Raw genomic sequence first — 23,249 nt, 5'->3', positions numbered from 1 at the left:
TTCTGTGCTGAGATACTGTTTATTTCTAGTATTGTTAAGCTGACATAATGTGGGCTGTTTTTTCCTTATGAAATTCTGGAGCAACAGTGAGCATTCAAATCCATCTACAAAGGATACATACAATTGACTATGAAATCACTTAGCATGAGAAGCTCTTTTCAAAGTAGTAGGAGCTGCTTTGTGGAAGGTCAAATCTCCTTTTAACAAGAAACAAGTAACAACACAACAATAAAAGTTAATTAAAAGTGCATTTTAAAATGTTTTCAAATATTTAAGGGTATAAATCTAGAGAAGGCAAATCTGACCCAAGCAAGTTAATAACTTGCCAGCCTATGTGGAGAGTTTGCTCAAATTCAAGATTTTTTTTCACCATTTCTAGCTCGTTTCTCCTTTTGAAAAGATGCAAACTAACAGAAAACCATTTCATATGAAGAGCTCTTGTGAATCACAGTGTGGGAGTTCATTGACAATGTGGTACCCTGCCTGGATATCCAAACATGGATACCTGCCTGTGGCTAGTCTTATGATATATTGACTGTAACACATTTTTTGTGTACTAGCAAAGCAAGCCACAATGGACAGTTAAGTTCAAATTCCCTCATAATTATAATGGTAAAGTCATTATAAAACACACCTTGCAATATGTTATATTCTTTCCAAATGCTACCTAAAAAGGCTCTGATCCAAAATGGCTCTCTTTTTGTCAGTTCTGATAACAGGTTTACAGAATTGAGTTGGTGAATAGTCACAGAAATAAGGCTCAGGTCAATATTTTGAGACACAACAAAGCCTCAACTATAATTAGCCTGAACATTGTATGTATTGTTACATATGCTCTCAAAAATGGAAGTAAATTGTTTAGAGGTTTAGCCTAGAACTGATTGAGGGCTTTCTTTTTAAATGGCAGCCAGGCTAGATTGAGACCAGAGATTTGACATTCCTGGTTGATACCTTTTGGAAAGTTTTTGCTGTTAAATTCCTCAGAAATAGTGAGATCTGGAGAAAGGGTCATCTGGTGCAGATTGCCTGCTAGTCAGAGGCTTTCTACTGTTTTTCCACTCTTTTGTGTGTTTGGAGCGACCGAGAAGTGTAAGAATTTATCAATTGAATAGACAAATTCTACTCAATAATTTAACAAACCTGCCTCTTCTGATGTTCTTCCTAAGATGTTTTAATCTGTGCCTCAAGGTTCACTCTGTGAACACGACACAGAAGAATACCAAAGTGCCACACGATTTGCTTCTTCACTGCACTTCATGAGCCAGGAGATGTAACAATACTTTCAATTTTTCTGTGTGAATTTCGGTTGAGCCACATTTTTATTCTCTTAGATTAGCTTGCCTGAATGATAATAGGGTTCATCTTATAATCATGGTGTAATTTTAATATACTGTAGCACTGTACAACATTCTGTTCCATTCAGCAGAATCTCTAGTTGCCCCCTTTTTCAGATGACGGGTTGCTGCTGGTACGAGCCATTGAGAATAACATTCAAAAGGACCATATCCTGCCCTAATGTATGTTCAAAATATCTTGGATTTTTTGCATAATTTAAATATGAGCCCTCATGATGTGAATTTGATTATTTTGTTGCCCACAGAAACTTGTGTATCTTGAGGTCACTTCACTTTATATATTTCGGGGTCAATTGTGCTACAAGTGAGGTCTCCACTTAAAAAAAAAAATCAGATTACTGTATTTTTTTTTTTCTATGGCTGTTTGATGGTGCTGCTAAATAAAGACAATGGGAACATATTTCATCACTCCTCCTGTGTCCACCTTGCTCCTCACCCAGCTCAATGCTCATTTCAGTTGAAATCAGTAGAACAGAAATAGACAAAATGAGGACAGAATGAGAGTGAATATTTGTTCTACTTAACCTAAATTGGATTCTCATAGGATCACAGGATGTTAGGGGTTGGAAGGGAACCATGGAGATCATAGAGTCTCAACCCCCCTGCCATAGCAGCGAGAGTACTAATCTAACACAGATCACAGAGGAATACATCCAGACAGGCCTTGAAAGTCTCCAGATAAGGGGGGACCCCACAACCTCTCTGGGGAGCCTGTGCCAGTGCTCTGGGGACCCTTACAGTAAAGAAGTTCCCCCTTGTGTTGAGGCAGAACCCTCTTTTGCTGCAGCTTAACCCCATTGCTCCTCGTCCTATCCCAGGGGGGCGAGTGAGCAGAGCCCTCTCCCCACACTCCTGGATAGCCTTTCAGATACTTATAAACATTTACCAACTCCTCTCTAAGTAAAAAAAAACTAAAGCTATGTAAAACTGATTTTGGAAGGAAGCTAATTTCATTTTTCTTGTGGGAAAACAAATCTATTGTGACAAAATAGAAGAAGGGAGAGTTTACTATTGCTCCATGAAAGGTAGATAAATAAATCTGTTCTGTTAGCAGAGGCAGCAAATTATCCATTTGTAGTATTTATCTTTCTTTTTGTAAGTCATTTATCTTTCTTTTACTAAAACTATTCAGGTAATGGAACGTCTAAACTGACCTCTTGTGCAGAGGGGTTGTAACTAGAGATCCTTGTGGTCCCTTCCAACCCTGACTGATTCTATGATTCTATGATTCTTACCACATTAACTGGAAAACCTTAATGAGAACTTGGGATGTAACATGGAGAAGTTGTTGTTTTTTATCAATCAAAAAAGCTGGGAAGGACTTTATTCAGGCTATGAGAGAGTGACAGGACTCTAGGGGGGATGAAGCAAAGCTGGAGGGTGGGTAGGTTCAGGCTGGATGTGAGGAGGAAGTTGTTGAGCATGAGAGTGGTGAGAAGCCTTGAACTGGGTTGCCCAGGGAAGTGGTTTGAGGGCTCTATCCCTGGAGGTGTTTAAGGCCAGGCTGGATGTGGGGCCTGTTGGCCAGCCTGCCTCTAGGGTAGGGTGTCCCTAGCCATGTCAGGGTGTTGGAACTAGATGAACGTTGTGGTCCCTTCCAACCCTGACTGATTCTATGACTCTGATTCTATGTATTTAATAATTTTCTTTTCAGCTAAAGTTTATCATATTTATAAAGGAACTGGCAGAAGAAATTCTCCATAGACATTTTCAACACCTTAAGCTCTTGATATACAACAAATAATCAAGGTGCAAGCACAATATAGTTAAAATAGCAAAATAGCGAAGAGCAAAAATACTATGATTTAATATTAGCAAGAAAATAGATTAACCTCCTTGATCTGGGAAAAAAAATATGAAACTAAAAAACAGCAACAACTTCAAACAAGTTTTTATAGAAAGTTTGTACTCTTAAGGGAACAGAGAAATTCTTTACACTTCATTCTTAGAAGTTACTGCATCTTCCTATCTGAGTCATGGAATTCAGGATATATTCCCTGAATTAACCAACATTATACATTTTTGGCTATGATTTGTGCTGTTCAATTCAGACTTGCTTCTATGCAGAGGAACAAAGCTTCCTAAATATATAGTGCATTATTAATCCCCAGTCTTTTCTGGATTTTCAATATGACTTTAATTACTCCAAGGCAATTTTAGTTTTTGGTAGTGCTATAATGGAATAGAGTGATATAAATGACAATAATGTGAAAAAAATTACAAGCATGTTAAAATGCAGTCCATACTTCAATATTGTTTCAGGTCTTACAGTTTGTTTGCTTGGTTTTGAAAAGCTTGGTTTTGAAAAGATTTTGTCATCAGCATCAGTAAGTTTGCAGATGACACCAACCTAGGAGCAGGTGTTGATCTCTTGGAGGGTAGGAGAGCCCTGCAGAGGGACCTGGACAGGCTGGATGGGTGGGCAGAGCCCAATGGGATGAGATTTAACAAGGCCAAGTGCAGGGTTCTACACTTTGGCCACAACAACCCCAGGCAACACTACAGGCTGGGGACAGAGTGGGTGGAGAGCTGTAAGAAGAAAGGGACTTGGGTGTGGTGGTAGATAGTAGCTGAACATGAGCCAGCAGTGTGCCCAGGTGGCCAAGAGAGCCAATGACATCCTGGCCTGTATCAGGACCAGTGTGGGCCAGGTAGGGACAAGGGGAGGGTTTTTCTTGCCCTGTACTCTCAGCACTGGTCAGGCCACACCTTGAGTCCTGTGTCCAGTTCTGAGCTCCTCAATTCAAGAGAGATGTTTGAGGTGCTGGAACATGTCCAGAGAAGGGCGACAAAGCCTGGTGAGTGGGCCTGGAACACAAACCTCTATGAGCAGAGGCTGAGGGGAGCTGGGGGTGTTTAGCTTGGAGAAGAGGAGGCTTGGGGTGACCTCATTGCTGTCTTCAACTACCTGAAGGGGAGGCTGTAGCCAAGGTGGGGGTTGGTTTCTTCTTCCAGGCAACCAGGACAAAACAAGGGCACAATGTCTCAAGTTGTTTCTGGGGGGAGGGTGCTCTAGGAGGAAGTTCTTCACAGAGTGATTTGCATTGAAATGGATTGCCTAGGGAGGTGATAGAGTCTCCATCCTTTGGAGGTGTTCAAGAAAAGACTTAATGAAGCACTTAGTGCCATGGTCTAGTTGACTGGATAGGGCTGGGTGCTAGGTTGGACTGGCTGATCTTGGAGGTCTCTTCCAACCTGGTTGATTTTATGATTCTACGATTCACAATAAGACAGGCTCTACACAGTTGCCTTCTTAAAAAATTTAAATAAAACCAACACGGAGGTTACCATTTTAATTTTTTTTTTATTACATATTAGCATGAAAATCATTAAGGAATTTATTGATTGTCATTGAACAGCAACCTCTCCATCTTGCCTCTCCAGAGCTGTCATTGTAAATCGTATTTCTTTATTATTTCTCATTTTTAATTTTGTTCCTTCTGTTGGGAGTATTTTTTGTTTCTCTGTGTGAATATTTTTTGTTTCACCAAAGAAAGAGAGATATCAACCTCCACAATAAAGGGAATAAAATGTAGAATTCATTAAATGCTCTTCTAGCTCCATCTCCTGATTTTCCTGCTTAAATTTTAATGCTGAATTTAATGTAGTTGCCTCTGCTCTAGAGACAGCAGAGTTTACAGTTAGTCACAACTGGTGGCTTTCTGAGGGTATCAGTCCTTCCCAAGTACCTAAAAGGCCATCTTCATAGAATCAAAGAATGGTCTGGATTGGAAGTGATCTCTAAAGGTCATCTAGTCTAACCTCCCTGCAGTCAGCAGGGACATCCTCAACTAGATCAGGTTGCCCAGAGCCCTGTCATGCCTCTCTTTGAGTGTCTCCAGGGATGCAGCCTCAACCACCTCTCTGGGCAACCTGTTCCAGTGTTCCACTACCCTAAATTCTCATCCTAAATCTACCCTTCTCTAATTTCAAACCATTGTCTTTCATCCTATCACTCCAGGTCTTTGGAAATAGCCCCTCTGCAGGCTTCTTGTAGGGCCCTTTCAGATACTTGAAGTCTGCTCCTAGGTGTCTCTGGAGTCATCTCTTCTCCATCTTGAATTAGATACCTTTCTGGTTAAAATTAAGTAATACAAATTTTAGAATGCCAGGTTGGAAGCAATCCCAAGGATCATCTGGTTTAACCTTTCTAGGTGATGGTTGAGATTAAGTGAGATGGCCTCAAACCCTCCAAGCTGAGTCTTAAAACTGACCAGTGTAGGGGAATTGACTACCTCCCTTGGGAAAGAATTCCAGTGTCTAACTGTTCTTATGGTGATTTTTTTTCTTCTGGATTACAGTAGAAATCTCCTGAGACTACTTTGTACCCATTACCATATCTTTTCCATGTGACTCCTTGTGAAAATTGAGTTTCCATCGCCCAGGTCAGCACCATTTATGTGATAGTATGTGGTAATAAAGTCCCCCTTAAGGCATCTTGAGTCCAACCAAACCCAGTTCTCCCAGCCTATCCTCACATGGCAGGTCTTTCAGTCCTCTGATCATTGTCATCGCCCTTCTCTGGATACTTTCCAGCCTGTCCGCATCTTTTCTGTGCAGATTTTGGACATTGAAGATGATGTTTGTGACAAGAATTACCTCAGCAAACTGCAGCCTCCTAAAAGTTGGAGCTATGAGTGTAATAGCAGCTAATTAGTGATGTGACGTGGTATTTTTTTTTTCAGTTAATATTCTTTATTATTCAATTCAATTAACATTCTTTATTATTCAATTAATATTCTTTATTAATTTTGATATTCAGGTCTCTTGCCACTCACCCAGTACATTTTTTAATAACAATTGGTCCTTTGCACAGTCATGAAAACATTACACAAAGGGTAGAACAGAATTTGGAGCACTTAAGAAATAAGTAGCAAAAAAACAAACATGAAACTGTCAGAACTGGAAAGAGGTTCTTGTGATCAGTTGTATCTCTTGCCCACAAGATGGACTTGGAAAGCTCCTTACTGCTAAGGCACGAGGCTTGGATTCAATTAGAGAATTTATGGAGTCTCGCTAAAGAGACTATTGCGTGAAGGCACCAAAGGCCTATTGCTGCTAAACTTGAGCCACTTTCCAGGTAGACAAGTCCAAAGTATCAAGGCTTGTTATTATGCAGTAGAGCTAGCTTTTAGTTTAGCAGAGCATGGCAGAATAGAATCATAGAATTATAGAATCAGCCAGGTTGGAAGAGTCCTCCAAAATCATTTAGTCCAACCTAGCACTCAGCCCTAGCCAATCAACAAGACCATGACACTAAGTGCCTCATCCAGGCTTTTCTTGAACACCTCCAGGGACAGCGACTCCACCACCTCCCTGGGCAGCCCATTCCAATGCCAATCACTCTCTCTGGCAAGAACTTCCTCCGAATATCAAGCCTATATCTCCCCACACACAATTTGAGACTGTGTCCCCTTGTTCTGTTGCTGCTTGCCTGGCAGAAGAGACCAACCCCCAGCTGGCTACAGCCTTCCTTCAGGTAGTTGTAGACAGCAATGAGGTCACCCCTGAGCCTCCTCTTCTCTGGGCTAAGCACCCCCAGCTCCCTCAGCCTCTCTTCATAGGGCTTGTGTTCCAATACAGCGGCACTGAGGCAGGAGCAATGGCAACAGAACATTGTCTCCACCTGCTCGTCTCTTTTTATCAGTACAGCCCAAGTCAAATGGGTCTTTGGCCACAGGTCAGCTAATCAGAATGGCACTTTGCCAAGTTTAGTTTTATCTTTTAGGGAACACGAACAAGTGCATAAACACAGTACCCTCACGTGTTTACAGGTTTGGACAGACATGGAGGCATCAGGCCCTTTTCTCTTCCTTTTCTGCAGTTGCTTCTCCCATCAGCAGAAGAAGGGATAGCAGAAAACATGTCTGGGAAATCCAGGACATGTTTAGGCCTAATTTGACCTATTTTGCCCTTCCAGGACAGTGACAGAGCCCTTTTTGCTGCAGAAGACAAAGTATTTGAAGAATCATGCTGGATGGATTGTCCCTCAGGGATCATTTTTCTTAACTTAAGCAGTATCTTATACAAACATCTTAGTCCAGACATTAAAAACCATCCTCAAAGCTAAAACTTGGGGAGGAGAGGAAATGTAATTCCTATGTTGATAACAGTGAAACATTATACAATTGAGTTGAAAGATGAGGCTTTAATATTTCCCCCTAAAATTTCCTCAACAAACTAGAAAAATTCTTAAAAGGTCTAATAAAAGAATCAGTTCCAATTTTAGATTTCAAACATGTCATATTTGAAACTGCTGATAATTTCCTCCCCAGGGGAAAATGAGGTGGTTCACAGAATCACAGAACCAACCAGGTTGGAAGAGACCTCCAAGATCATCCAGTCCAACCTCTCACCTAGCCCTAGACAATCAACTAGAACATGGCACTAAGTGCCCCATCCAGGCTTTTTGTGAACACCTCCAGGAACAGCAACTCCAGAACCTCCCTGAGCAGCCCATTCCAATGCCAATCACTCTCTCTGTGAAGAACTTTCTGAGGAGGTGGTTGAGGCACCAATCCTGGATGTGTTTAAAGGTCATTGGGATGTAGTGCTTGGGGATATGGTTTAGAGTGAACCTTGTAGAGTAGGGTTATAGGTTGGACTTGGTGATCCTGGGGGCCTTTTCTAGACAGAGTGTTTCTGTGAAGTCTGCACTCAGCCTTTCACAGAGCAGTTTTCTGGGAGGATAGGAAATGAAGGCAGTTTTACTTTACAAATAGTTCTCTTGTCACCTGGTCTTCCTGTGACACTGTGACAATTGCAAAAACAGATCCAGCTTCAGTTTAGAGAACCAGTGTAACAGAAAAGAGTAACCTAGAACTTGATAAATAATGAAGTGACTTATTAATTCCTAAATTAATTGTTTTCCTGACAATTGGAAAGTGTTTCTGCAGAGATTCACTACTGAACCAAACCTCGCTGACTGTAACTGATTGATCTCATACTAATTAGAAAAAGAAGAAAATGCACCTTGTAATATATGGGAAAGAAATTAATGACTTTATTCCATGGAATTCCAAACCCACAATTACCTACATGAACTGTAATTTTAACAACTGGCATTAAGGCTGTTGAATCTACAGCTGAAATAGTTTCAATGCTTTTTGGTAATTGGGCTCCATTACTCTGAAATGTATTCTGGTAATCTCTGTGAATTGCACAACATTTAATTTCCGTCTTTTGCCAAAGGGATTGCGGTGGAGGCTGTTCTGAAAGCGTAAGAGAGGGACAGGGCAACGAGGCTGGTGAGAAGCCTCGAGCACAAGCCCTACGAGGAGAGGCTGAGGGAGCTGGGATTGTTTAGCCTGGAGAAGAGGAGGCTCAGGGGTGACCTTATTGCTGTCTACAACTACCTGAAGGGTGGTTGTGGCCAGGGGGAGGTTGCTGTCTTCTCTCAGGTGGCCAGCGCCAGAATGAGAGGACACAGCCTCAGGCTGCACCAGGGGAAATTTAGGCTCGAGGTGAGGAGAAAGTTCTTCACTGAGAGAGTCATTGGCTACTGGAATGGGCTGCCTGGGGAGACGGTGGAGTCGCCGTCCCTGGGGCAGTTCAAGGCAAGGTTGGACGTGGCACTTGGTGCCATGGTCTAGCCTTGAGCTCTGTGGTAAAGGGTTGGACTTGATGATCTGTGAGGTCTCTTCCAACCTTGGTGATACTGTGTGATACTGTGTGTGACAGAGTGGCTGGAGAGCAGCCAGGCAGTGTGTCCAGGTGGCCAGGAGAGCCAAGGGCATCCTGGCCTGGATCAGGAACAGTGTGGCCAGTAGGAAAAGGGAGATTATTTTTCCTCTGTACTCAGCACTGGTCAGACCACACCTTGAGTCCACTCTCCATCATTTATCAATAGTCCTGGTTCACTGGAGAGGTCCCTGAAGACTGGAAGCTGGCCAATGTGATGCCCATCCACAAGAAGTGTTGAAAGGAGGAGCCAGAAAACTACATACCTGTCAGCCTGACCTCAGTGCCAGGCAAGGTCATGGAACAGGTCATCTTGAGTGCCATCACAAAGCACCTACAGGATGGCCAAGGGATCAGGCCCAGCCAGCATGGATTTAGGAAGGGCAGGTCCTGTCTCACCAACCTGATCTCCTTTTATGATCAGGTTACCTGCCTGGTGAATGTGGGGAGGCTGTAGATGTAGTCTACCTGGATTTCAGCAAAGCCTTTGACACCATCTGCCACAAGAAGCTCCTAGCCAAGCTGGCAGCTCATGGCTTTGACAGATTCACTCTGTGCTGGGTCATGAACTGGCTGGATGGCAGAGCCCAGAGAATGGTGGTGAATGATGCCACATCCAGTTGACAGCTGTCACTAGTGGTAATCTCCAAGGATCAGTGCTGGGCCCAGTCCTGTTCAATATCTTCATTGATCTGGATGAGGGGACTGAGTCCAGCATCAGTAAGTTTGCAGATGACACCAAGCTAGGAGCAGGTGTCGATCTGTTGGATGGTAGGAGAGCCCTGCAGAGGGACCTGGACAGGCTGGATGGGTGGGCAGAGGCCAATGGGATGAGATTTAACAAGGCCAAGTGAAGGGTTCTGCACTTTGGCCACAACAACCCCAAGCAGCACTACAGGCTGGGGACAGAGTGGCTGGAGAGCAGCCAAGAAGAAAGGGACTTGAGTGTGGTGGTAGATAGTAGCTGAACATGAGGCAGCAGTGTGCCTGGGTGGCTAGGAGAGCCAATGTCATCCTGGCCTGTATCAGGACCAGTGTGGCCAGTAAGACAAGGGAAGTTTTTCTTGCCCTATACTCAGCACTGGTCAGGCCACACCTTGAGTGCTGTGTCCAGTTCTGAGCTCCTCAATTCAAGAGAGATTTTGAGGTGCTGGAACGTGTCCAGAGAAGGGTGACAAAGCTGGTGAGGGGCCTGGAACACAGCTCTGTGAGGAGAGGCTGAGGGAGCTGGGGGTGTTTAGCCTGGAGAAGAGGAGGCTTGGGGATGACCTCATTGCTGTCTTCAACTACCTGAAGGGAGGCTGTAGCCAGGTGAAGGTTGGTCTCTTCTCTCAGACAAGCAGCAACAGAACAGGGGGACACAGTCTCAAGTTGTTCCGGGGGAAGTATAAGCTGGATGTTAGGAGGAAGTTTTTTCCAGAGAGAGTGATTGGCACAGTCGAGATTTCTGTAAACATGATACAGTCCTTCAGAGCAACAGTTTATTCAGATGCTTTGAAACGCTGTATCCACAATGTGGTCCTCTGGGTTTGTCATTTTAGTAGAGCTCCAAGATAAAATTTCTCTGCATGTGTGCGATGGTTTGGGTGTTACCCGCCCCCCCCGCCCCACTTAAGAAAATCATCCAGACTAGACTCAAATGAATCTTTATATTTACAGCTTAGCACAATATACAAGCAGATATTTACAATATATACAGCTATAGTCAAGTTTCAAAAGTAATACAGAAATGCAACAGCCCTCCCAGAAACCAGAGTCCCCAGCAGGGGCACTCAACCACTCTTCCACCTTCTTCCCAACCCCTATAACATACCCCAAGCTTTGCCTTACACTCAAGGTGAGTTTGGAGCATTGGCCAGGGGGTTAGGAAGCAGAAGGATTAGCCAGGCAGCAAGTTAGGTTAGAAAGAGAAGTGCAGCCCCAAAGCCAGAGAGCAAAACTGCCTTATCTATGTTTATGTTCTTGTTTTTATACATCTCAGCAAGCCTATGAGTGCAGTAGCCATCACCATTGTTTCCCTTTCACAGCCTATCATCTAATTTTTCTCACCACAATATCCCACCTAGGCTTAGACTGGCACAACCTGCCTATGTGATATCATCAATTTCTGAAGAAGTAAAGAAATATTAAAGATCTATTGAATTTCTCCTACTCAGCTTTCAGCATATCAAAGCCCTGTGCTCTCTTGCTGTCTACAACTACCTGAATGGAGGCTGTAGCCAGGTGGGAGTCGATCTCTTCTGCCAGGCATGCAGCAACAGAACAAGGGGGACAGTCTCAAGTTGTGCTGGGGGAGGTCTAGGCTAGATGTCAGGAGGAAGTTCTTAGCAGAGAGTGATTGGAGTTGGAATGGATTGTCCAGGGAGGTGGTGGAGTCACCATCCCTGGAAGTGTTCAAAAATAGAGTGGATGAGGCACTTAGTGCCATGGTCTAGTTGATTGTCTGGGGCTGGGTGCTAGGTTGGACTGGATGATCTTAGAGGTCTCTTCCAACCTGGCTGATTCTATGACATTCTATGACCACCAGCAGGACAGTTCCCCAAAAATTATATCCTAGCCCATGGCAACTCTTATGAATTTGTCTGCTACCCATTCTGACAACAAATACAGGCACATACCTGAGTTTTGTGGCACATTGTGGCAGAACTACTCACATGCATATTACCACCTGACATAAACATTACAATATGGGAACTAGAAGGAAAAAAAATGTGCTGATTTTGTTTTATATAGCTTAGATGATGTCACGTAACAAGATCCACATTTCTCTATCAGAAAGGAAAATTCAGGAAAGGGCTAGGATTTTGGTTTGGGTGTTTTTGTTTGTTTGCTTTTAATGTTACTAAATATTTATTACAAGCACATGTCGCTGAAAGGTTTACGATATCATCTTCACTCACAGCCTTCAGAAGCATCTGCGCTTGTTTGAAGTGTGACTGTCACTTTGAAAAATAAATCAGATTTTCTGATCCAGATCTTGCCACTCTAAATGAAAGTTACACTTCAAACAAGCCCTGTGGCCTTTGAGGTGCTGCAGAGCTACTGTTGCTGTTTGAAGTTCATTATCCTGCTGCATTACTACTAATTCAATGTTATATCTGTCCCACTCTTACTACATTGTGTCTCCAGATAACCAAATAAACAAAGTTGATAATTTTCAGGACAGAGTATACATGACATCTTTCAATTCTTCTATTCAGGAAAACTCAGTTTAGAGATCACATGTGTCACTGCAGGAATCTGAAAAGTCATATTAAACTCAAGAGGGAAGGAACAATTAATCTTTGTCTGAGCTAGTGTTTTTATGAAACATACTCACATAACACATGTGTAGAGATTTAATATACATGATTTCTTACAATAACATAATGTTCAGAGAGAACAGATAAGTATGATGCAGGGCCTCTCAATTGAAGGAAGATTTTCGAGGTGCTTGAACGTGCCCAGAGAAGGACACCAGGGCTGGTGATGCAAGCTGGAGCACAGCCCTATTTGCAGAGGGCTGAGTGAGATTGGGGGTGTTCTGTCTGGAGAAGAGGAAGCTCAGTGGTAGACCCCATTGCTGTCTACACTACCTGAAAGGAGCTGTAGCTAGGTGGGGGTTGGTCTCTTCTCCCAGGCATCCAGTGACAGAACAAGAGGACACAGGTCTCAAACTGTACCAGGGGCAGGTTTAGGCTGAATGTTAGGAAAAAAATCTTCACAGCAAGAGTGTTGGCATTGGAATGGGCTGCCTGGGGAGGTGGTGGAGTCATCATCCCTGAAGGTGTTTGAGAGGAGTCTGGGATGGAGGGCACTTAGTGCCATGGTTTAGTTAATTAGAAGAGCTAAGTGATAGGTTGAATTCCGATGACCCTAGATGTCTTTTCCAACCTGGTTAATTTTGTGATGGGCTCATGTACTCATAAAAGAATGTTGGAAGTGACTACAGTTATCATAAAGGAAGCTGAAGTGTAACTAGAGAAGATCAGAATTCTGGCCTTCATTAGCAGATAAAATGTCAGTAATAGTTGAGTGGGTCAAATGGTTATGCAAATGGCCTTCTCTTAAATATTCAATAAGAAGTGGTCACCTTCCTGAGCCAGACAGAGAATCACAGGGTAGCTGTGTATGTAGGATCACCACAACAGAATGCAAACAGTGGGGTAAACATGAAAGTAACAGTAAAAGTAACTTCAAAGACTGTAACAGGTCTGAGCTGGCTTCCATTACATTATTCAATACCAGCAGCTAGGAAAGCCCAGTGCCTGAAGAGAGGCAAAATACACAGAATTGTGATATAAATTAGTGTTCATTGCACAATTTCACTGCAGTAGTGTGGTATAGCTTTAGTTCTACTTCTGTTGTTGATTTTTGTGAATAGTACAGGTATCACGTTTTCTACCTTCAAAATCTTAGGAAACATGAGAGGACCTTCAAACAAGTCAATCCTGGGCATTAAATTATTAAACCTTCTTCGGATATGTAATATGTAAAAGAATCTGGTCATACAATCATAAGAATTCAACCAGAGTTGGAAGAGACCTCCAAGAACATCCAGTCCAACCTAGCACCCAGCCCCAGACTATCAACTAGACCATGGCATTAAGTGCCTTCACCCAGGGTTTTCTTGAACACATCCAGGTAACGCAACTCCACCATGTCCCTGGCAGCCCATTCCAATGCCAATCACTCTCTCTGCCACCACTTCCTCCTAACATCCAGCCTAGACCTCCCCTGGCACAGCTCAAGACTCTTGTCCCCGTATGTTCTGTTGCTGCTTGTCTGGCAGGAAGAGACCTAACCCCACCTGACCACTAGCCTCCCATCAGGTAGTTGTAGACAGCAATGAGGTACACCCCCCTGGAGCCTCCTCTTCTCCAGGCTAAACACCCTCAGGCCTCTCCTCGCAGGGCTGTGTTTCCAGGGCCCTCACCAGCTTTGTTGTCCGTCTCTGGGCACAATCCTAGTACCTCAACATCTCTCTTGAACTGAGGAGCCCAGAACTGGACACAGGACTCGAGGTGTGGCCTGACCAGTGTTGAGTACAGGGGAAGAATAACCTCCCTTTTCCTACTGTCCACAAGTGTTTCCAGATCCAGCCCACTATGCCATTGACTCTCTTGTCCACCTAGGGCACACTCTGCTGCCTGATGTTTTCAGCTACTATCTACCAGTGTCCCCGAGGGGCCCCACTCTGCCTGGCTGACTCTCCTGCCACCCTTTCCCCCAGCCCTGTAATGCTGCTTGGGGGTTGTTGTGGCCATTTGTGTGCCTTGAGAAGAAATACAATATACCTGTAAAACAAAGGCATTGATTAAATAGAAAATTAAGATGGAGATCCAATATCCTTTCTGTAGCTGATTCGCTTCCATACTCAGCAGTGAGATTTTAAGGAAAAAAAAATCACTGCAGCCCTCAACTAACAGTACTTTTCAATCCCACTTCTGAAAAGTGTGCTGCCATGGTGGTCCTTCAAGAGTGAGACTCAAAGACAGAACAGTTTACAATGCAGAAGATTCTCAAATATGGCTAAACTCATTGTAAGCCAGTCTGTAGGTTCATCCTACCCTATCTGTTTGATAGTTTGAAAGTCATCCACCTGAAAATACAAAGTCAGCTCGCTTACATTTACAGCTGTTTATAGGCAAATGATGCTTTTTTTCCCCTACCGCGTTTCAGAGCTATCTAAATTGTTGTTGTAGATCTTCTGTGTCCTCCATGTTCCTGTTGGTTAGGAGGCAAAAAGTTGAAGACAGTTGTTACTTCCCAAGTACTGGAGTACTTTGAAGGCAATATCTTGTTCTTCACTCTAGTATCTTTTACAAATCTAGTTATCATCAACAACCAAACACAAGAGACTCTTAAAAGTTTCCACTTTATTTTGTTGTTGGTTTGGGTTTATTTAGTTTTTTTAAACAGAAAAAAATATAGTTCATACATATGGTAAAATGGCTCTAGTTTGTTATAATTTGGTTTGTTATATTCTAATTAGAAATCAGTAATAAGGATCAGTGCTGGGCCCAGTCCCTGTACAATATCTTTATTGATGATATGAACCAGGGGACTGAGTCCCAGCATCAGTAAGTTTGCAGATGACACCAACCTAGGAGCAAGTGTTGATCTATTGATGGGTAGGAGAACCTTGCAGAGGGACCTTGAAAGGCTGAATGGGTGGGCAGAGGCCAACGGGATGAGATTTAACAAGTGCAGGGCTCTACACTTTGGCCACAACAACCCCCAAGCAGTGCTACAGGCTGGGGACAGAGTGGCTGGAGAGCAGCCAGGAAGAAAGGGGCCCTGAGGGTGCTGGTAGATAGTAGCTGAACATGAGGCCAGCAGTGTGTCCAGGTGGACAAGTGTTGCAGGCCGTGCTGCCTGCTATCACTGCTTGGTGAGGGAGCTGTGGTAAACAAGCCAGCCTGAGGGTCCTTCAGACGATTCAATGTGAATTATGCAGAAGCCCATTTATTATTGGTGTATCAGCCTGAATATAACACTCAGCCAGTAAAGCACATGCCTACACATTAGCATAATTAGTCAGGGACAACCCACCACATCTGTATACATACATGCCTTGTTATTCTTGTTAGTGAAGGGAACACTATCTACCCCTTCTGAGATAAGGTGGCCAGCTGCATGTGAGAACCAAAGTTTCTTATTACAAGGATATGCCTGTTGTCACTTCTCTTCGCTCATTCCCACCAGCTCTCCTGCACCTGCACCCTACAACTCTTCTGCATTCTGCATTCCCCACAGACAAGAGAGCAGTGGCATCCTGGCTTGGATCAGGAACACTGTGGCCCAGTCAGACAAGGGAGGTTATTACTTCCCCCTGTACTCTCAACACTGGTCAGTGACACACCTATTCCTGTGTCCAGTTCTGGGCCCCTCAATTCAAGAGAGAAGTTGAGGTACTGGAACGTGTCCAGAGAAGGGCGACAAAGCTGGTGAGGGGCCTGGAGCACAGCCCCTGTGGGGAGAGGCTGAGGGAGCTGGGGGTGTTTAATCTGGAGAAGAGGAGGCTCAGGGGCTGACCTCATGCTGTCTACAACTACCTGAAGGGAGGTTGTAGCCAGGTGAGGGTTCATCTCTTCTGGCAGGCACACCAGCACAGAACAAGGGGACACAGTCTCAAAGTTGTGCACTGGGAGGTCTAGGCTGGAATGTTAGGAGGAAGTTGGTGGCAGAGAGAGTGATTGGCATTGGAGTGGGCTGCCCAGGGAGGTGTGGAGTCGCGATACCTGGAGGTGTTCAGGAAAAGACTGGATGAGGCACTTAGTGCTGTGGTCTAGTTGATTGACTAGGGCTTGGTGCTAGGTTGGACTGGATGATCTTGGAGATCTCTTCCAACTTGGTTGATTCTATGATTAATTCATCAAAGCATATATGACAGAACTAATAATTTGTAAAGCTCTTGGGCAAACTCCATATTACTTTGACACTTGCACTGTGAAAGGCTCTTGATAAATACACCAAGAAAATAAGTACCTCTTTCTGTCATCATTCAATTCAGAGGAGCCAAAGGTCTTGACAACTGAGCAATCTCTAGTACTTTAGGTGTAGAGAGAAAGTTGGCCACTTTTACTCTGGAGGTAGAAACAAGTGCCTGTTGTAAATGCTAATACTGCAGATGAGTCAAGAGCACAGAATTTCAGAGTACCAATAAATGAGTAATTAATAGGCTTGAAGGGGCTGTGTCAGCGACTGAGGTCTAAAGACTGGACACAGCCCATCTAAAGTGGATGGTAATAGTTATTAGTAGTATAAACTGAAGATACCTTGAGGCTGAAAGGCCACTGTTCACATAGGATTTTAGGGGTTGGAAGGGGACCCAAAGAGATCAATGAGTCCACACCCTACTGCCCGAGTGGGACCATACAATCTAAGCTCAGGTCACAGAGGAATGCATCCAGACACGCCTTGGAAGTTTCCAGAGATGGAGACTCCACAACCAATCTGGGCAGCCTGTTCCAGTGCTCTGTGACCCTTACAGTAAAGAAGTTCCCCCTTATGTTGAGATGGAACCTCCTGTGCTGCAACTTACATCCACTGTTTCTTGTCCTATCCCAGGAGCAAGTAAGCAGAGCCTTTCCCCCTACTCCTGACCCCCAGACCTCAGATATTATAAACATTTATTAAATACCCTCTCAGTCTTCTCTCTCCAGACTAAAATGTTCCAGGCCTCATAGCCTCTCCTCACCAGGCAGTGTTCTAGTCCCCTAATCATCCTTGTAGTCCTCCACTGGATTCTCTTGAGTAGATCTCTCTCCTTCTTAAACTGTTACACATAGAGCTCACTGGGTGCAGTTTTGAGCAATGTCTCAAGTTCTGCCAGGGGAGGTATAGGCTTGATATTAGGAGGAAGTTCTTCACAGAGAGAGTGTTGGCATTGGAATGGCTGCCCAGGGAGGTGGTGGAGTCGCCGTCCCTGGAGGTGTTCAAGAAAAGCCTGGATGAGTCACTTAGTGCCATGGTCTAGTTGATTAGACAGGGCTGGGTTATAGGCTGGACTGGATGATCTCTGGAGTTCCCTTCCGACCTGGTTGATTCTATGGTTCTATTTTAGTTTATATGATAATTTATAACTAATTCTTTAAAGCTTCAGACTCTGGAATGTGTATAGATTTTTACTATTCTAGCACTTACCCCCTTGAGTAACTTCATGTGTAATTTTATTCACAGGAATTTGCTGCACTGACAAAAGAAACTCTTACATGCGTGCAGGGAACAGCTGCTTGAAAAAGAGGAGGAGATTTCAGAACTGAAAGCTGAAAGAAACAACACAAGAGTAAGTATATAGCAGACACTTTCTGGATATTAGTATATGTCTGGAGCAGAGGAATACACTTGTATATCAATTTATCTTCATTTTTATGTGTACTATATTTGTATATGTAGTGAGGCTGGAGCTGGTCTCTTCTTCCCAAATGAGACTCCTCCCAAATAGGGTCTCATTCTCCCTAATGATAGCACAAGGGAAAATGGCCTCAAGTTGTACAGCGGAAGGTTTTAGGTTGGATGTGGGGAGGCAGTTGTTTACTGAGCACTGGAACAGGCTGCCCAGGGAGGTGGTGGAAGCACCATCCCTGGAAGTGTTTAAGAAAGGAGTGGGATATGGTGCTTGCAGCTATGGTCTAGTGATGAAAGATGCTGGGATGAAGGTTGGACTGGATGATCTAGGTGGTCCTTTCCAAGTATAGTGATTCCTAGTGATTAGATGTTGTGCTGAGGATTTGGTCTTAGTCAAGGACTTGTCAGTGTGAAACTAATCATTAGGCTCAATGATCCTTGAAGGTCCTTTTCCAATCTGTATCAATAGAAGACAAAATTCCAGCCTTTGAATAAGAACATGAAACTTGTGAGGCTCTGAGTAAGAGGACATGACCTACCATGTCCTGAAGGAAATGAATGGATGTGTTAGAAGATAGATTTAAAAGTAGGGTTTGTAGATAGCATAGTATGTACATTCAATTTAAATACTTTCTGAAGCAGGAGACTCAGAGCCTTCCAGGACCCAGGGCTTGTCTAAGCAGCCTGCACATATCTGCCTTTTACTTAGGCATATGGCAAGGTTACAAACCAGGCTTTCTCTTACGCCTCAGATTCAATCTGAACAAGTATGAGATGAAGGTTGCTGCACATCTCACAGTCTGTTGTTTAATCTTGATGCAACCAAATGTCATTTGCCTTGCAGCTGAGTGATGACAAGATTTCACTCTTAAATCTCCTGGATTCTGCTTCAATGAGAAGCTGCTATTCTCTCTGGGAAGAAGAAGGTGATAACCACCTCCTGAAAAACGTCAAATGGTGTACAACCTTGTTTTCAGAATAAAATAATTTCCACATGCAAGTGTCTGGGCAAAGGCAGAATTATGAACTGAAAGAAAGGAAAAGAGGAGGTTTTATGGGACGTGGGAAAGCATAAGAAGGAGATGGACTAGTTTCAAATTGGACAGGCTGGTAAGGAACAAGTGGAATAGATCTCAGAGAGGTTTAGCTTCAAGGGTGTTTTATTTTTATTTCATTCTTCTGTGATCTAGGAAATTCTTCCTATTTTCCTCCTTTTGCTGAACACTTGGGCTGCTCAAATAACATGTATCCGTGTTCAACTGGTTTGCTAAGGAACTAAGTTTCTAAGGAAATCTAACAATGTACATGACATTAACTGAGAGAAGGTCTTTCTCCCCACTTTCTTCTGTCCAGCTATAGCCCAGGGTGCCACAGACTCCAGAAATCCCAGGAAGGGCAGATTAAATAGATGCCTACAAAGAGGAAAGGCTTCCATCTACTTCTGTGCTAGCCTGGAAGTGCACATGATCACATTTAGCATAAAAGTCTTAGAGGAGATGAACCATGTAAGTGTGATGGAAAACATAACTGAGGCTTCACTTTTTCTTCCACTGCTTTCATACGTCCTAAGCAATTCTTCCCCCAAATGGAATTATTTTGTGAAGGAGCATGTAGGAATTGCACTGCATTCTTTCTTTAGCAGGCCATCTCAGCTAGCAGTCTGAAGACTTTCCAACTTAGTAGCTGCTACATGTATGAGTTATTTTACTATGCAAGGTTAAAAATAGGAAAATCACAATATCATAGGATGTCAGGGGTTGGAGAGGACTGAAAAAGAGCAAGTCAAATCCCTCTGCCAGAGCAGAACCAAACAATCTAGCTCAGTTCAGACAGGTCTTGAAAGTCTCCAGAGAAGACTACACAGCTTCTCTGAGGAGCCTGTTCCACTGCTCTGTGACCCTTAGAATGAAGAAGTTCCCCTTTTTGTTGATGTGGAATCTCCTGTGCTGCAGCTTACATCCACTGTTTCTTGTCCTATCCCAGGGAGCAAGTGAGCAGAGCCTGTCCCCCTGCTCCTGACCCCCAACCCTCAGATATTTATAAACACTGATTAAATTCCTCTCTCAGCCTTTTCTTCTCCAGACTGGATGAGCTTTTGAGGTCCCTTGCAGCCCCTGATATTCTGTGATTCTGTTGAAGCTGGGTCTTTGGGTATTCTGTAGGTAAAATGACTACCACTAGCCTATGTAGGACAGTATCTTTTCTGATACTGGTACATATTATTTAATCCTATTTAAATATTTTCTTGTAGTATTTTAAGCATATTATTTAGTGCAAATTCTCAAATAACACTTATTTAGCTCTGCTAAGTTTGGATTAAAACCAAATGTTAGTTTTGCCTCAATCTAAATTATTTAAAAGTAGAAAACCTATAAGATTAACTTATCCAATCAGAATATGACTATGAGGAAATATGGGGGTTGGTTTGAAGCTCAATCAAAAAAAAAAAAAAAGAATCCAAACCCAAAACACATTGCAGTACAGGTCTGAATTATTCTAGCTCCTTTTTTTTTTCTCACTGCACCAAAAAACAAGCTTTTTTTATATGGCATGAAATATTCTGCTTCAAGTAGTTTTAGAAACAAGCAAAATTAAAACTTACATTTGTGAATTAAACAGTAGTAACACCAACAGGGTCATCTTGCTATTACTTAATATCTCAGAGTGCTGAAGGATGTTTTGACGTGAAAAGGGATGACTTAGATTTAATTTTATTAATATTTGTACTGTCACATTTTCTTAGTGAAATTTCTTAATTTTATGAAACACCTTCAGTTAGGCAGTGGCAGTTTGGGTGTTACCCACCCCCCCCCCTACACACACTTAAGAAAATCAACCCAGACTAGATTCAGCCAAGCTGGAAATTGAATGAAGCTTTATACTTACAGCTTAGCAGAAAAATACAAGCAGATATTTACAATATATACAGCTATATACAGAAGTATACAAGTTAAAAAAGTAATACAGAAACACAACAGCCCTCCCAGAAAACTGAGTCCCCAAGAGGGGCTTCCAACTATCCTTCCACCTTCTTCCCACCCCTCTACCTTACCTCAGACTTTGCCTTACGTTCAAGGTGAGTTTGGAGGGTCAGCCAGGAGGGTTAGGAAGCAGAAGAATTAGTCAGGCAGCAAGTTAGGTTAGAGAGAGCAGTGCAGCCAACAGCCAGAGAGAGACAACTGCCTTATCTATGTATATGTTCCTGTTGTTATACCTCTCAGCAAGCCTATGAGTGCCACAGACATCACCACTGTTTCCTTTTCACAGGCTCTAATCTGATCTTCTCACCAAAATATCCAGCCAGGCTCAAACAAGCACATTTTTTTAGTCATCATTCTCATAAACTCACTTTCTTCATTTGTATTTAATTTTGTACTATTTTGTGCACTAGGGTTTTAGGTTGCCAGTATTTGCTTCCTCTGTTTGATATTCAGAAACAAGCATTGGGACGTAATACTGTAAACTGAGGCTGTAACTTTTTTTTTGCAAAGCAAGATTTTCAACAGCGCAGCTGTTGAAAGTCCAATTGAGGTGAACACACAGGTGCAGCTTTGTTGCCACCCTTCTAACAGTGTAGAAGAAAATTACTGGGTTTTGACTACTATTAGAGGTATCTCTTCCCATGTCCTCTATTTTTGCTTGTCATCTTTGCTTGCACCAGAGGTGGGGATTCATTGAACAATGTGCATTCTAAATTGTAGACTGAAAGCAAGTTCAGTTTTGCCTCTTCGTGAGAAATTTTAAGCTGGACCTCAAAACAAAATTGTCATTTTAGTAGATTGCCTTATTCCTCCAAGGAATCCCTTAAGCCAAACCTCTCTCATTTTTGTGTCTTCCTTTCTCTTTTATATTTTCCCCATGTTTTTGTTATTCATGGTTTCCTGTTTTAATTTCAATTACTCTCCTTCTGATTCTTAATTTGTACATTTATATCCTGCTCTGAACATTTTTTTTTTTTTGCAAACAGATTTGTTGAAAAGAAAAAAGTTAAGATCATCTTTTATATTTCTTAAAATTGAAGTGCTGGAGTGACTCTAATGAGTCACACTAATTTTGTTTTACTCAGTCATCATTTGTAAGAGAGACTTTTACTTCTTTCTGTATGTAAATCAATGCCCACATAGTAAGTTTGCAGATGACACCAGGTATCTGCTGGAGGGTAGGAGGCTTCTGCAGAGGGACCTTGACAGGCTGGATGGGTGGGCAGAGACTAGTGGGATGAGATTTAACAAGGCCAAGTGCAGAGTCCCACAACAATTCCAAGCAGCGCTGCAGGCTGGGGACAGAGTGGCTGGAGAGCAGCCAGGCAGAGAGGGCCCTCGGGATACTGGTAGGTAGTAGCTGAACATGAGGCAGCAGTGTGCCCAGGTGGCCAAAAGAGCCAATGGCATCCTGGCCTGTATCAGGAACAGTGTGGCCAGTCAGACAAGGGAGGTTATTCTTCCCCTGTACTCAGCACTGCTAGTCCACATCTTGAGTCCTGGGTCCAGTTCTGGGCCACTCAACTCAGAGAAAGCTGTTCAGGTACTGGAACATGTCCAGAGAAGGGTGACAAAGCTGGTGAGGGGCCTGGAGCACAGCCCTGTGAGGAGAGGCTGAGGGGAGCTGGGGGTGTGCAGCCTGAAGGAGAGGAGGCTTAGGGCTGACCTCATTGCTGTCTACAACTACCTGAAGGAAGGCTGTGGTCAGGTGGGGGTTGGTCTTCTTCTCCCAGGCAACCAGCAACAGAACAAGGGGACACAGTCTCAAGTTGTGTGGGGGAGGTCTAGGCTGGATGTTAGGAGGAAGTTGTGGCAGAGAGAGTGATTGGCATTGGAAGGGGCTGCCCAGGGACGTGGTGGGAGTCGCGATACCTGGAGGTGTTCAGGAAAAAGAACTGGCTGAGGCACTTAGTGCCATGGTCTTGTTGATTGTCTGGGGCTGAGTGCTAGGTTGGCCTGGATGATCTTTGGAGGTCTCTTCCAACCTGTCTGATTCTATGATGATTCTATGATGCTGTACAACAATATAGGTAGGTGATAACCTACCACCTGTACAGTTTAATAAATTAAATTTAAGCATGTATTTCCATTTCACAGAAATCAGCCACTTCATCAGTACTTTGGAAGCCATCTGAGAAATACAAGAAGCTGGGGATATTCAAATAATTTTCTCCCTTCTTGTTGACTTAGCTTTAAGTAACACTTTGAAGGTGCTTCATTCACTAAGAAAACATGCACAAAAGTGTTTTTCAGTCTTTCTTAATTTTAGAGACAATCTTTTTTACTCATGAAGAGTCAAACCTCTAGAAACCTTCCTCCTATTGAGCTCAGATGCAATTGTCAGCGTTGTCTAGTTGATTGGCTAAGTCTGGGTGCTAGGTTGGACTGGATGATCTTGGAG

The 23,249-nt window shown here is 43.2% G+C and overlaps 1 protein-coding gene across 1 annotated transcript in view; it reads left to right on the top strand.

The window, feature by feature from the left end:
• The window catches only part of LOC135174811 (liprin-alpha-2-like), a 485,381-nt gene that overhangs the window by 272,625 nt on the left and 189,507 nt on the right, over positions 1 to 23,249 (top strand). The window contains 2 exon segments of the mRNA XM_064142364.1: positions 17,700 to 17,726; positions 17,728 to 17,805. Coding sequence (XP_063998434.1) covers positions 17,700 to 17,726; positions 17,728 to 17,805 — 105 coding nt within the window.

This window comes from Pogoniulus pusillus, chromosome 4 (assembly GCF_015220805.1).
Source record: "Pogoniulus pusillus isolate bPogPus1 chromosome 4, bPogPus1.pri, whole genome shotgun sequence".
NCBI lineage: Eukaryota > Metazoa > Chordata > Aves > Piciformes > Lybiidae > Pogoniulus > Pogoniulus pusillus.
The sequence above is the reverse complement of the archived record's forward strand: the minus strand, read 5'-3'. Positions and strand labels throughout refer to the sequence as shown.